The sequence below is a fragment of the Dipodomys spectabilis genome, unplaced genomic scaffold (genome assembly GCF_019054845.1).
Source record: "Dipodomys spectabilis isolate Male_0828 unplaced genomic scaffold, ASM1905484v1 ptg000009l, whole genome shotgun sequence".
Classification (NCBI taxonomy): Eukaryota; Metazoa; Chordata; class Mammalia; order Rodentia; family Heteromyidae; genus Dipodomys; species Dipodomys spectabilis.
The window spans coordinates 22,613,579-22,627,796 of record NW_024870686.1 but is presented as its reverse complement, the minus strand read 5'-3'; the positions used below and the strand labels follow the sequence as shown (position 1 = coordinate 22,627,796).

The window sequence follows — 14,218 nt, the reverse complement described above, 5'->3', positions numbered from 1 at the left end:
TTCATACCTAGCTTACTCTCAATTTCAGACTTGTTTGTTGAAACTTCTTGACCTCATACAGGGCATAGCATAGTAGTTAAGAAAACAAATTGTGATGAAAACATGGATAAAAACATCCTAAATACTTGAAATGTAGCAGACAAGTAAGTTGTTATACTCAACAAGCAATTGTTCATCAGTGCAGAGCATTACTAAGCTCCCACCCCCCTCTTTGGAGTGCTCTGCGTACCTTATCTGTAAAATAACATTAATATCACTGACCTCACATTTGATTTAGAAGCATTATACTCAAATAGGAATATTTTCATTAGCTCAATTACTTTTGAGTGTTATTAACTGAATATTATAGAGGATATAAGCCCATAACCTGAAATATTCTCACAATCTAGCTTCACAAGCAACCATTATGGACCCTGATATAGCCATGCAAGGACTCGGAGAATGTAGTAATTGCTCTGAGCATTCAGGAAGCAAAGGTGGCTGCGATATTTTGATGAGACAAATGCAGGAGAAAGACCTTTACCTGAACTCTGAGAAATGGATAGCACTTGCAGAGGCAGAAAACAAAGAGAACTTATTTCAAGGCAGGGCCAGAAGAGAAACAAGATACAGAGCAGGAAATGAGCTGGCTGTTCAGGGAATCAGACTTTGTGCAAGACACTTGGTGAATAATGGGAGACAAAATGAGAAAGTAAATGTAAGGCTATTAGTAGACAAAGATGGTGAAATATTTGTGCTTAATGTTTTAAGCGGTAAACAGTCACTATTCTGGCCAGAGGAATGAAATGAAGCCCTTAAAAGCTTGTCTATAGAAAACAAGGGAGAGAGTAACATTGTTCAAAAATAAATGTACTCATTACCTTACTTAGGTAGTTGTAACCCTTCTGTATATCACCTTCACAAGAAAAAAACGCTTTCTATGACATTATACAGGAGTAACACTGACAACTAGACAACTGGTTTGCTAGAAATGACTCGTATCAGGAATACAATGTGGAATGAAGTGGATGCAGGAAGGAAGGATGAAAATGAAATATAAGGTGGAAAAGACAGCTCACCCTCCCCTAAATAATAAGAAGTATTTTGATAGCCTAAGACAAGAACTAGTGTGATGTCAAAGCCCTCAAAAACACTGTCATGAATAATGATAAAAATGAAAAAAAAACATCTTGGCTTCCTGTTCTTATATCTGAGGTGATTGCATGGAAATGTAAGTTTATATAAAACAGAAGAATACATTTGGAGTCAGGAGGGCCAAGGAGGAGGGTAAATGAGGATGAATATGGTCAAAATGTGCTTCATGTGCATACATGAAAATGAAACCTGACTAGCCATACAACAGACAAGGGTCTCATATCTAATATATATATATATATATATATATATGTATATATATATATATATATATAAATGAAATATACCTGGAACTCAAAATATTAAATCCCCAACAACAAATCCTCAAAGAAACAACTGCCCAATAAATAAGTGGACTAAAGATTTAAAGAGAAACTTCTCTGAAGAGGAAAGAAGGATGGCCAATAGACACATGAAGAAATGCTCAAACTCCCTAGCCATAAAAGAAATGCAAATCAAAACAACATTGAGATACCACCTCACCCCAGTTAGAATGGCTATAATCAAGAACTCAACAACAGATGCTGGAGGGGATATGGACAGAAGGGAACCTTACTTCATTGTTGGTGGGAGTGTAAACTTGTTCAACCACTTTGGAAAGTAGTATGGAAGTTCCTCAAAAGACTTCACATAGAGCTCCCCTATGACCCAGCAATCCCACTTTTGGGCATTTACACAAACAAGACCATACTAAAGCTATCAGCACAACTGAGTTTATCGCAGCCTTATTTACCATAGTTGAGATATGGAACCAACTCAGATGCCCCTCAGTAGATGAATGGATCAAGAAAATGTGGTATATATACACAATGGAATTCTATGCCTCCATTAGAAAGAATGACATTGCCCCATTTGTTAGGAAATGGAAAGACTTTAAAAAAAATTATACTAAGTGAAGTAAACCAGGCCCAAAGAAACATAGGTCCCATGCTTTCCTTTATTTGCAACAACTAGTATATGTCTGAGACAAGCAGAAACGGTCAGATAAGTTGATGTTAGGCGAAATGAACCCCAAGATAAGGATTCAAATGTTTTTTCTTTCTTGTGATTGTTTCTAGCATAGTTATAAGATGATTTCTTTGTTGCTTTGTATGTCCCTCCCCCATGGTATAACCCGTTTTCACCGTATTTGATGTTTTGTAGAGGGGAAGGAAAAAAAACAAATTGTTTAAATAGGGATACAACAATGAGATGTACAAGACATTATGTCAAAAAATGAACTTTACAACTTTGTGGGTAGGGGGAAGGAGGCAGGGCGGCAGATGGGAAGGGATGAGAGGGGGAAACAAAGGAAGAGGCAACAATGCTTGATAAGAAATGTACTCATTACTTTGCCCATGTAATTGTAACCCCTCTGTATGGTATTTTCACAATTAAAAAAAGAGATATATAAAATTAAATTAAAAAAAGAAAATTAACCCTGTTGATATTATTATTATTATTATTATTATTTTTTAGTTGGTTGTGGGGCTTTAACTCTGGGTCTGGGCACTGTCCCTGAGCTTTTCAGCTCAAGGCTATTGCTCTACCACTTGAGACACAGCTCTACTTCCAGTTTTCTGGTGGTTGATCAGAGATAGGAGTCTCATGGATGTTCCTGCCAGGGCTGGCTTTGAACTGCGAACCTCAGATCTCAGCCTCTTGAGTAGCTAGGATGACAAGCATGAAGTCCAGGCGCCCAGCCCAGTTGATATTTTTTTAAGAAGGGGGAAAGGATGAGCAGTGGAAAGAGAAGGGATGAGTGAAGAGTTTATAGGATGTATATCTAGAAATGTCACAATGAAATTGCCTTTGTCAATTAATACTTGCTTATGAAAATCTTATTTTAATATAAGAATATGGTTAGGACCTTGAAATGTAATTTTGGAAACCACGAGAATAGAGACATGGCTCAAGCTCTCAGAAGAGTCGTCTGGCATAGTGAAGAGAACTCTTCAGAAATGGTTCAAACTACCTTCTCTTTATTTTAGGTGGTCATTGTCTTCCTGTGTCAGTATGAAGCAATTCACTGGTGTCTGAAAGACCTCTTCTTCATGTCAGGGAGGACAGATCTCTGTCAATTAAGTTAAGCTATCCTCCAGTATCCCTTAAGGTATTCCTGAGTGCAGCTTCTTACCTCCTAAACTAAGAACAATGATGATATCAAGAGATTCAATAGGGGAAAAATTAGGATATGATGTTTACTGTCAAGTCTCCTAAAGGGCAAAGTTGCCTTAACATTTTTCTTTGCAATATAGATGCCTTTCCATCAATTAGTTACACTTGCATTAGAAATATTTATGAATGCTTCATTCATATATACACTCTCTATATATACTAGGAATGCTTAAAGAAAAAAGGCTTGAGTTGTATCTCTAATCTTAGACTAAAATGGTAATGTATAATAAATCAGTCCAAGTTCTTCCCAGGGTCAGGATGTGATGTTTTATGCAGTTCCTTCTCTCTGAGCAAATACAGGTATTTTACAAATTAAAAAATGAGATGGGGAACAACTTGAATAATACATGATAATCTGTTAATTTGAAGTATTATGATGAGAAAGTTCTTTCAAGTAATTAAGCACTATTTCAATAGCGCAATTTGTGCTGAAAGAAGAAACAAGGATGTCTATTTCAATTGTATTATAATTATAGATAATTATACATGTAAGTAAGGTAACCGAATGTTAATCAGTGTCAAGTTATTTATATTACTTTTTGCTCTAGGTTTAAATCTTATTGAGGTTTAATTATTTCTTAATTTATTATTGCTTCATTGGCAGTACAGGGGTTAGGCAGGCATTGTACCATCACTGTCCCACACCCCCAGTAAGACTTTTAAAATTTAACATTGTTATATGAGTTGGTAACTCCTACTTTCATGAATATTTATCCATGTGGTCAATCTACCTAATAGTGTGAGCAGCGATAAGATGTTATTCCTTAGGATACTTTTTTATATTGTGATATATCTGGCTTATATAATGGATTTCTAATTCCCTGTTTCTGTTTATTTATTTTTATGATGGTACAGGGATTTAAACACTGGGCCTGGGAGCTATCCCTGTGTGTTTTGCTGAAAGCAAACACTCTAGCACTTAACCCACAGCTCCATTGGAGCTTTTGGTAGTTAATTGGAGATAAAGTCTTACAGACTTTACTGCCCAGGATGTTTTCCAACTACAATCCTCAGATCTCAGCCTCCTGAGTAGCTAGGCTGTGAGCCAACTAGTACCTGGCTTCAGTTTAGTTTTCGTAGCATAGTATGCATTTTCATGTCATTCTTATATATATATATATTCAATGCAAAGCACAGCAAATTTTACAGAACTTCTTTTAATAAGCTTGGGTTTACTTGAACATAATTTTATATTAGTAGAGGATACAGAAAAAAACATTTAATTCATACTCACTGTGGTAATGTTGCTGGCAGGGAGCGTCTAATAATTGAGTGAACTTGTCTGTAAACATCCAGTTTAGACATGCATCGGCAGGAAGTATGATTGGCAAAACTGACTGTTACTGGTTTGGGGCCTTGAGAAAGAGGCACTGTAATTTCAAACAACTACAAAGAAGGGACAAAAAGAAGAAAGAAATTATATAGATGCTGTAAAGCACTTCTTATGGTAAATTTCGGAGGCCAAAAAAGTGAGACTAGCTCTATATGAAAAGGCAGTGCTGGGAAACACTGGCAGACATGACTTGTATACATAGTTTTAAAGTAAACCTGCTTTACTCCCAAAACACTATCTTTTATCAGAATAATGAATAGTTTATGTGCTTATCTCATGTCACTATTTCTGAGGCCTTTTAGAATGACGACAACCAACAATTCCAGAACAGCAATGTGACACACCAATGTGTTTGAGAAGAGAAAATTGTGTCCGAGTTCTCAATTACTTAACATGGAAGTGTAAAATATTCCTGCAATTTTTAAGGAGGCACGAATCATCTGTAGTAAACATCTTTGTGATTCATGAGCAAAGCTCTTGGCTGTACATCCTAGAAATGCTTGGTGAAGTCCTATTTATGTACACTGAACACACAGACATAAATTACACACGTATAAAATTAATTTTCATTCCAAATTAAATTTCTCCAGGAGCGCAGTTTTACATGTCTCAGATCTCTTGTGAATTTATTGTGTTTAAAAGAAAAGCAGGCACATTTGTTATTTCATAGATAAAGCGGTGTTTTTATAATTTTGGCAGAGGCCTTATAAAAATGAAGCAGGACATTTTATATGATTCTAGTCTTAAAGTATTGTTTAACTAAGGTCTCAGTCTGAATGACTTATTTATGGAGAACTTTAGTCTTCCTCCAATATATAATGTTTTGAATCAACTGTACAAATTATTGCTTCAGTAAAGGTAAGTGGATTTAAATTTCTAAGGATAACACCAAATTATTGTGTGGGGGGGGACTGGTAAATGTGAACCCCTTGTGAATTAGGTGCTTGATAAAATCAATTTAAAGAAACCTAACACTAGCTGAGCTATTTGGTATCTTTAGGCAAGCTGAGCAGAGTTGCAAAGGGTGACTCATTTTAGAGTCTTGAAAATTGACCCCTGTCTATAATTTCGTGCCACCACATGAAGATCACTGAAATTACCCAAGGGAGACTTTCCAAATGAATTTTAAACAATAAAATGATGTTACTGGCAGTAACCTGAATGCATTGTGTGAAATGAAGTAGAGCAGACAAAGAATGACATGTGCTACATGACCTCACATAAAAGGACAATGTTAAAGAATTGCTTTGATTAAAATGAAGAGTAGAATGGCAGCTACCAGAAGCTGGGGAGAGAGAGGAGGAGGAGGAATGAGGAAGAGGTTGGGCATTGGGAGGAATGAGTGGTAGACAGGTAAAGCAAGAAGTTCGAGTGTACTTTTGCACAGGTGGGCAAGTTACAGGTATTGACTGTGTACTCTTTATCACAAAGAGTTGGAAATATTGTGAGCATTTTTGCCTTATAGAAATAACATATATTTGAGAAGAGGTATGTTTAACCTTTTTGTACTATGTGTATTTATTAAAACATTTAATGTACACAATTGACATGTATAGTTTTTAATATATCCATTATTGTAAATGTAATTAGTGACAAACTAGCACATATCAAATTTATAATATGCATATCTTCCTGGAAATATATTCATTAAAGATTCAACTAATTTCTTAGCCTAAGGACATGTTTCAGGAGATAGAGGCACAGAATATAAATGTACCCAGACAGGGTGCTTTTCTTGGTCCTCACATTTACAAACAGTATTAATTTGAAAAGTAACTTAATTCTCAAGGCTGTATTTCCTTTAATAATTAGTAAACTGATAACAACTGATTCATTACTTCATGAGATATTATAAAGTTGATATAACCTAATGAATGTAAAATGCATATGGTTTGCTATCCATTTGAGTTATTTGAAAAATTCTTACAATTATAGTTATTTCCCAGAATGTTGTCTATTCTACATACATGACTTCAGTGTATGATCTCAATCTATGCCAGAATTATGATTCTGTAGATTATCAATATACTTTTTTTTAATGTTTCATGGATAAAAACCTGTTAAGTTCCCACATTTTAAGGAGATCTATGAGCCTAACATTAAGAGCTATCACTATGGAAGATATACAAGATGTTTTATAAAATAAGAAATTTCTAATACATTTGTAAATTATTTAATTTTATGGTAACATGACTTGAACTCAGACTTGAACATTCTGGGCAAATGTTCAACCATGGTGCTACATCCTTAACCCCTTCAAGTTTGTGCAATTTATTATTTGTATTACTTATACTTTGAAATAGTATAAATAATGGAATGATGTACAAAGCAGAAAAATCTTAAGAATAGATGTCTAATAGCAGCTAGATATATGTTCCTACAGCTACAGGAAACACATACAAGTTTTTAATACGTAAGTTATAATTGAAGTGTTAAGCATTAATGAGATTACTTGAGATTAATTTGTATTAATCTTTTGGAAGAAATACAAATTATGATAACACAAATTAAATAACAGAAACACTTAAGAGGTAAAAGGAGGTAAATAACCTACTGATATATCTGGGAAAATATAACATGACAATGGAAAGCCAGAAAGAAATATTACGAAGACAGGAAACCCCAAATATATAAAGATGAGCTACTAAAACCACATGTGTCCAATGTTTTTGTGAAACTAAATAGAGTAGGAATTGAGTGGATACAAGAAGTAACAGCAGTGTCTCTAAGGACTGTGGGGAGGCAAGGACTGTAAAGGAGGATGAGAAACAGGAACCAAGGAACAAGAAGAGCTGCCCACGTGACTGGGGAAAGGGTCCAGATAGCTAGGAGCACCAGAAAGTTTTACTTAACGATTTGGCATTGTCTCATGGGACGGAGGCAGCACAACAGCCTGACAAAGAAGAAGAAAGAGCTCTTATAGATAACAGCTACCCACAAGAATTGATGTGTTCCCTCCCTCAACTTATGGCACCCATACCTGTCATTCCAAGGTCCATGCTGGTCTGTTTTCCAGGGGAGAAAGAAGCCACAATAACAATATTTTTGATTGTAAAGAAACACCAACCAGGCATGGATAATATAATACATACAATCACAATCTGCTTGTGAGTACTACATATATATTTAGAAAAGGGGTCTTTGAAGAATGCTCTGGTAAGTGGAGAATGACTACTGACACAACATGATGCATCTTCATGGTAAAACAAGGAAACACTTTCACAGGTGGGTAGCGACTGATATTGGTAAGTACCCCAAGTAACAGCATACTGAGCCTGAGGAAGTGGCATTAAAATAAATCACCACTTACAGTGAAGGGGTTTTCAACAGCACTAGCAAGGTCCAAGAGAAAAATGTATTATTTTTCCCTAGTCAGATAATAAGTGTGTAGAACATATGAACTATTTTTAATTAATAAACTAAAAGTACATTTTTTTCCAGATTCTTTAAGGTGATTAAGTGATTACATTTTTCCCCAAATTTCACAGTATTGTGGGATAGTGATGCTTAGTTAAAGTCACAAACACATTCTAACTTTCAAATTGTCTATCATGGTCTATAACATTTATGAGTTCTATGAGCTTTGCAATACAGTTCTTTCTTCCACATTGGGTGATACGTACATTTCTTTTGTTTTACATAGCGTCAGCTGTTCCCTCTTTCCCACTTGTTCCCTCTCTCCCATCGCTGCCATTGAGGTGCTTAGTTCATTTTGGTCAATGTCCAGTGCAGCTGATGGGTAGCACTGTTATATGTTTTTCCCTGATTCCCTCTAGTTCTGTGTCGTCCTCCTGGTTTCCCTCCGGTGTGCACATATATACCATACATGTGATCAGTAGCATGCGGTTATTTAGTAGTGATTTGGCCAGATGAGTGGAAATCCTTTGTTTCTTAAGCCTTGTTAATTTTGTTGTATCACCTTATGTTTTGGATTTAACATCCTCTTATCAAGGAGACCATGTGCCGTTTGTCTCTTTGCTCTTGGCTTACCTCGCTCAACATGATTTCTTCTAGCTCTATCTAAAAGTACATTTTAACATTGCAAATATCTTTTTCCTGGGAATTTTTTGTTTGTTTTTGTTGTTGTTGTTTGTTGTTGATGATCGTGAGGCTTGAGTTCTGGGCCTGGGCACTGTCCCTCAGCTCTTCAGCTCAATGCTAGTGCCCTACCATTTGACCCACAGTGCCACTTCCGCAAATATCTTTTTCAAAATAACACAGGCTTTCAAATAACTGGCAACTTCCCTTCTTGGTTATTCCCTACTAAGTGTAAGAATAACCTAGAGCTGTTTTAAGAAACAGACATTTTGCAAATACCCTGTATCTACAATTTACTCTTCTATAACTTTAAGAACTCATTTAACTCCTCTAAGCCTCCAACTCCTGATCTATACAATAGAGACAATGATTATGGTGGTTTCATTGTGTGGACTGGGTTCCTCCTTTTCCTCCTCCTCTTTACTCCAACACTATAATCAGCCAAGATTTAGATGAATTTTTGCTCATGCAATTTGTGTCATAAAATTTACGTTTAACACCTAACTTTGTTTAGTCTTTCAATAATATATATTTATGCATACATATGTATGTATTTAAGTGTATGTATATGATATGTATCTATGAATCTTGGATTCTCAGGATAATATTCATCAATAGTGATTCCTACTCTTGTGCAGCACAAAGTTAACAGTACTGATGAAGTGAATGACAGTGAATGAGAACACACAAACATACACACACGTTCACACACACACAAATACATGAGATTATGTAAGAATTGCTAAAATACCACTTAGTTTGCCACAAATGCTATTAGCAAGCAAAAACCTGTAGTTTAAATTCTACTGAAATCTGTCCTTGCATATATGAATCTATAAAAATAAATCCACTTCTATATAACTAATGAAATACAATTATAAAATTTAATCCATATTCTAGAAAATTAAGAAAATTCAGCAAGGGCTGGGAAGGTGGCTCAGTAGTAGAGTGCTTGCCTTGCATACATGTAGCCCTGGGTTAGATTCCTCAGCACCACATAAGCAGAAAAAATAAAGCTGGAAGTGGCGCTGTGGTTCAAGTGGTAGAGCACTAGCCTTGAGCTGAAGAACTGAGGGACAGAGCCCAGGCCCAGAGTTCAGGCCCACGACCGGACCCCCCAAAAAAAACAAAAACAAAAGAAAATTCAGCGAAAGGGTGGGCTTAGGAGAGCTTGGGGGGAATGCTGGAAGGGGTGGCATGGATCATGACTCATTCTATTCATATATTACTTTGTTGAATGGCAATGTCAGATAGAATAAAATAAAAAATAAAAGAGGAAAAAAATCTGTTCTTGACATTATATAAAAATCTGAAATATACTGTTCTTTAAAATGATAGGTAAATTCTTTTATATTTTGATAAAATATAAATATTCGTCAAACTATGTTGTGTCTTAATATGTGAATAAACATTTCCTCTTCTACAACTAAGCTTTCAGGGTGAAAATATATGTAATATATTTAGCACTTATTGGTAATTCCATGCATATAATCTTCAGTAAATAGTGAATAATACCATATTTTATTTGGTAACATAAATAAGTATATTTTAATACTTTGAAAATGATTTTCCTAAAATGACTTAATGCTATAAATAGTTCCCAAACAATAGATACTGACTAGTGTATAATGTTATATTAAAGTAGTAATAATTCAATATGACTATTGATGTTACATATATTTATGTACTGATAGTTTATTCCTATTAAAAACAAAATGCCTAAATAGGGATACAGGTTGACCCATTGTAACATTGAGATGAACAAGATACTATGTCGAAAAGCAAACTTTACAACTTCGGCAAGATGTGGGGGGGGGGGGGGTGTAGTTGTGGAGGTGGGAAGGGAAGAGATGGCAGGGGAAAAACAAAGGAGGAGGTAAAATGTACTCATTACCTTGCTCATGTAACTCTAACCCCTCTGTACAGTATTTTTACAATAAAAAAGTATAAAAACACAACAAAATAAAATAATTTTGGCATTAGAACAGATTTTTAAAACCTTAGAACAAAAGGAACTTAAAAAAGGCTGGAAATTGACAAAAAATATTACTAGATTGTGAATTCTTGAAAACTGAAACAAACAAGAGGAAATGGCAGGAATTTCTAATCTTATGTCTGTGGTGGTGACTACCAGTTTTCTTTACAAGGAATATTAAATGGCCAATTCTTGCCCACAAGAATGGACTTCAAATAAAACTATAGTTTGTTTACCCAGCCTAGCAACAGTTGTAAAGCAACATTCCAGTTCCAACTTGTCTTATAAGCTATTGAAGAGAAAAGGTGTTGAACTTCCTTACCTAGTATCCTGTAATACTGTTTCCTACTAAATTCAAAATGTGTGCATGAATATAGATGTGATCCTCCAGTTCTCTCCTTTAAAACATCTGTATAACTAAAGCACAACCATCTTAGTTTCTTTTTCTATCATATTTCATTTAGATTAAATATTCCAAAGTTGAGTCCATTAAATTACAAAAGACAAAACAAAACGAACATTATGTCTGTCTATAAAATCAGATGCAAACTCAGAATATTAAAGAATATTAAAAATGTGAATGGAGAGTTTCAGTTGACATTTCAACCAATCATTCCAACTAGATGGATAGCAATCAGGAGCTTTTCAAACTTTGATCAGGTCTGGAAAGAATAGCAGACAGCACATAGCCCTACAGATTTACAAGTAACACCAAATAGCGTATTGTTAAAATTCATAGATGGTGCTATAATTCAAGTTAAAACTCCAAATCTAGAGTTTTAGAAAAATAAAATTTGTGAACAGTATCAATATTTTATTTGGACAAATGTAGTATTTTTCACAGATGCCTTCATTGTTTTCTTAGGGCAAAGGTTACTCTTAAAGAAACTTCTGAACATTCTTATTTGTATTGTTTCTTTTCCACATCAGAATAAAACTTGGTTTTCAACTACTATGTCTGTCAAATATTAATTTGCTAAAGATACAATATGAGTCACATTCTACTTGGTGAATACATGTGATTGGAATAAATTATGACTTCAGACTGCTACAGCATTATATTTAATTACTGGAAGAAACATCTCTAACTACACTGCAATATAACAGCACCTAATTTCATTATATCGTTCACTTAGTTTTGAGTGTATTTTGCTGTATAGCTTTCTTTAAGTCAAATATAATCTGGGATGCATTTGCAGTACATATGCTTATGCTATTTTTTTCCAAAACAGTGGAAAAGTAGGTATGTTTCTTTGGAGACAGAAATACTGAATTATATATTTATTTTAGTCCGTCACAATTAGCTCACATACATGATAGGTGTGTTTAGTTCGACACTAATGGATGGACAAGACCCCCATGGAATTAGAAATTTTTCTTCAGTTCTATCTTCAGTAAAGTACATGAGGCAAACAGGAGGATTCCAATAACTTTTAACCCCAAAAACTGTCACTTGGAGGCTGATGACTTCCTTCTGCTTCTATTTTCCTCACAAAATATCATACCTTCTACAGAATTCTACTGCTATTTCTTTGTTAGTTTTGTCTCTTAACAATACAACTTCTTGTAAGAAAATACAACATCTGCTTATGGAAGAGGTCAAAAAGTCAGCCAATGGAGGAAGTTTTCAAAGCCACTTAGATACTCGTAGTGGGAGACTTTGAAGTTGTTATTGATCAGTTCACTTTGGAATGCTCCATGCATATGGTTTTACTTTTCAACAAATGGCTGGCTTCTTTGCACACATTCTGATAACCCACCCTTCACAGAGCCCCATACAAACATTTCTGTGAAGCTTCTATAAAACAAAAGCCACTTGAGTTCAACATAAAGTACATGATCCTTAGAACATAAAAAAAATTCCAAATGGTGACTAAAATTACTAAACCTAAGTTACCTGGAACTCTAGCAAACAAAAAATCAAGTATTTTTCTTTTCCTTCAGAAAATGTCACATTAAAAAGACTTCTTTTTATATTGAAATAAGTTCTCACACTCCATATATATTACCTTAATAATATAATATTTTGAATAAATAAAGATAAAGAATATATCTTGAATAAACAAGATAAAGAAATTTCTTAAGTATATTACAAATCACAATACTAATTGAAATGGCCTCAGGAGTTTTCCGCTACAGCTTCCTCAGCTTTGTAAACTTCCTTGGATATATTTCCAAAAATCTTTGTACATCTCTGTCTGCACAGGTTCCCTTATTTTGAATTTGGTGAGTACTTAGTTGTTTGGAAATATCGTACACTTCATTGGGAAAAAATATCTATAGGCCACTACTGTATTCTAGTTGTAAAACAAGGTATAAAACATCACTTACTTAAGTGAATTTCAGTTAAAATTATTCTCTTAGTGTAAATAAAATTTTTGCATGGAATATTTTAAGAGAAAATTATGATACTAAAAATCCAAGAAATACATGAGTCAATGAATGATAATTCTTGGCTTTTCGTTTGACAATAGATTTTGTTCTTTGTTTCTGCTAAATGAATTCTCTATTAATGTATGTACTAGGGCTTCAAATAATGTTTATCAATATGTTTCTTCCTAATAAATTTGTATTGAAAAACACAATCATTTCATGAGAATAATACATCCAACACTTCTGGTATTTGTACCAAAATGACATTCAGACTCAAAAATCAACATATTCGAAAATGTGCTTTCGATTTTGAACTTATTTCTATTTATTTAAATTCTAGTAATTCCCAAGTTTACCATGTACCAACTATTGCTCTATATTCTGGATTAATAACCGAATTCAATTTATGCTTTAATGGAATTTAGGTAGGAGGATTTAAAATGATCTAACAGATAAATGAGATCACGATAGCAAACTATGAGCCAAAGGATGCCACTGGATTATACAAAAGGGTATCATGGAAATTGCACTTATATTTTGGCCTCAGGATAAATAGAAAGTAACTACATATATGGGATTATGAAGATCTTGTGTGAGGAGTTGTTTCAAACATTACACACATTATAATGTACATGCTAATGAGAGATACTGACAAAATCTAAGAGCTAAAAGAACCTGTGTGCTGGTGGAAAGTCGTTTTTGAGGGAAGAACAGTGACAAATGAGGGTGGAGAACCAGGAAGCAGACATGAAAGACAGAAAATCAGGTAACTGGAAATTATCTTAAAGAAGGATGCCTTTTCAAATGTTTAACAATTTAATGCATTTGTCCTAATCACAGCAGACACGCAATCAGTCACTAATACTGCTAGCTCAGCGTCAAGCATGAAATGCAACTGAAAAGTTTTCAGAAAACTAGTAAAATGAAGCAAACAGATTGGAGGGAAATAAGAATTGCAATATGAGACAACGCATTGATCTGGTCCAAGTGAGAAATAAATGTGGCTACACCAGAATGAGATCAGTAGAATGAGGACCCTAAGTGTGTCTCAGAGATCTTTGGAAGACATGTCTACAAACTGGAGTCACTGACTGGGCTTTTAATTAGACTAATGATGCTTGAGAGAACACTGGAAAACAAAAAAGAAAAAGGGGTGACACTGGTCAAGATGCATTGTATTCATAAATTGCTTTTTGTTTTTTTTAACT

The 14,218-nt window shown here is 34.6% G+C and overlaps 1 protein-coding gene across 1 annotated transcript in view; it reads right to left on the bottom strand.

The window, feature by feature from the left end:
• Vegfc (vascular endothelial growth factor C) overlaps window positions 1–14,218 on the bottom strand; it is a 96,588-nt gene that overhangs the window by 16,929 nt on the left and 65,441 nt on the right. Inside the window, exon 4 of the mRNA XM_042700638.1 lies at window positions 4,526–4,677. Coding sequence (XP_042556572.1) covers window positions 4,526–4,677 — 152 coding nt within the window. The remainder of the gene's footprint in view (window positions 1–4,525; window positions 4,678–14,218) is intronic.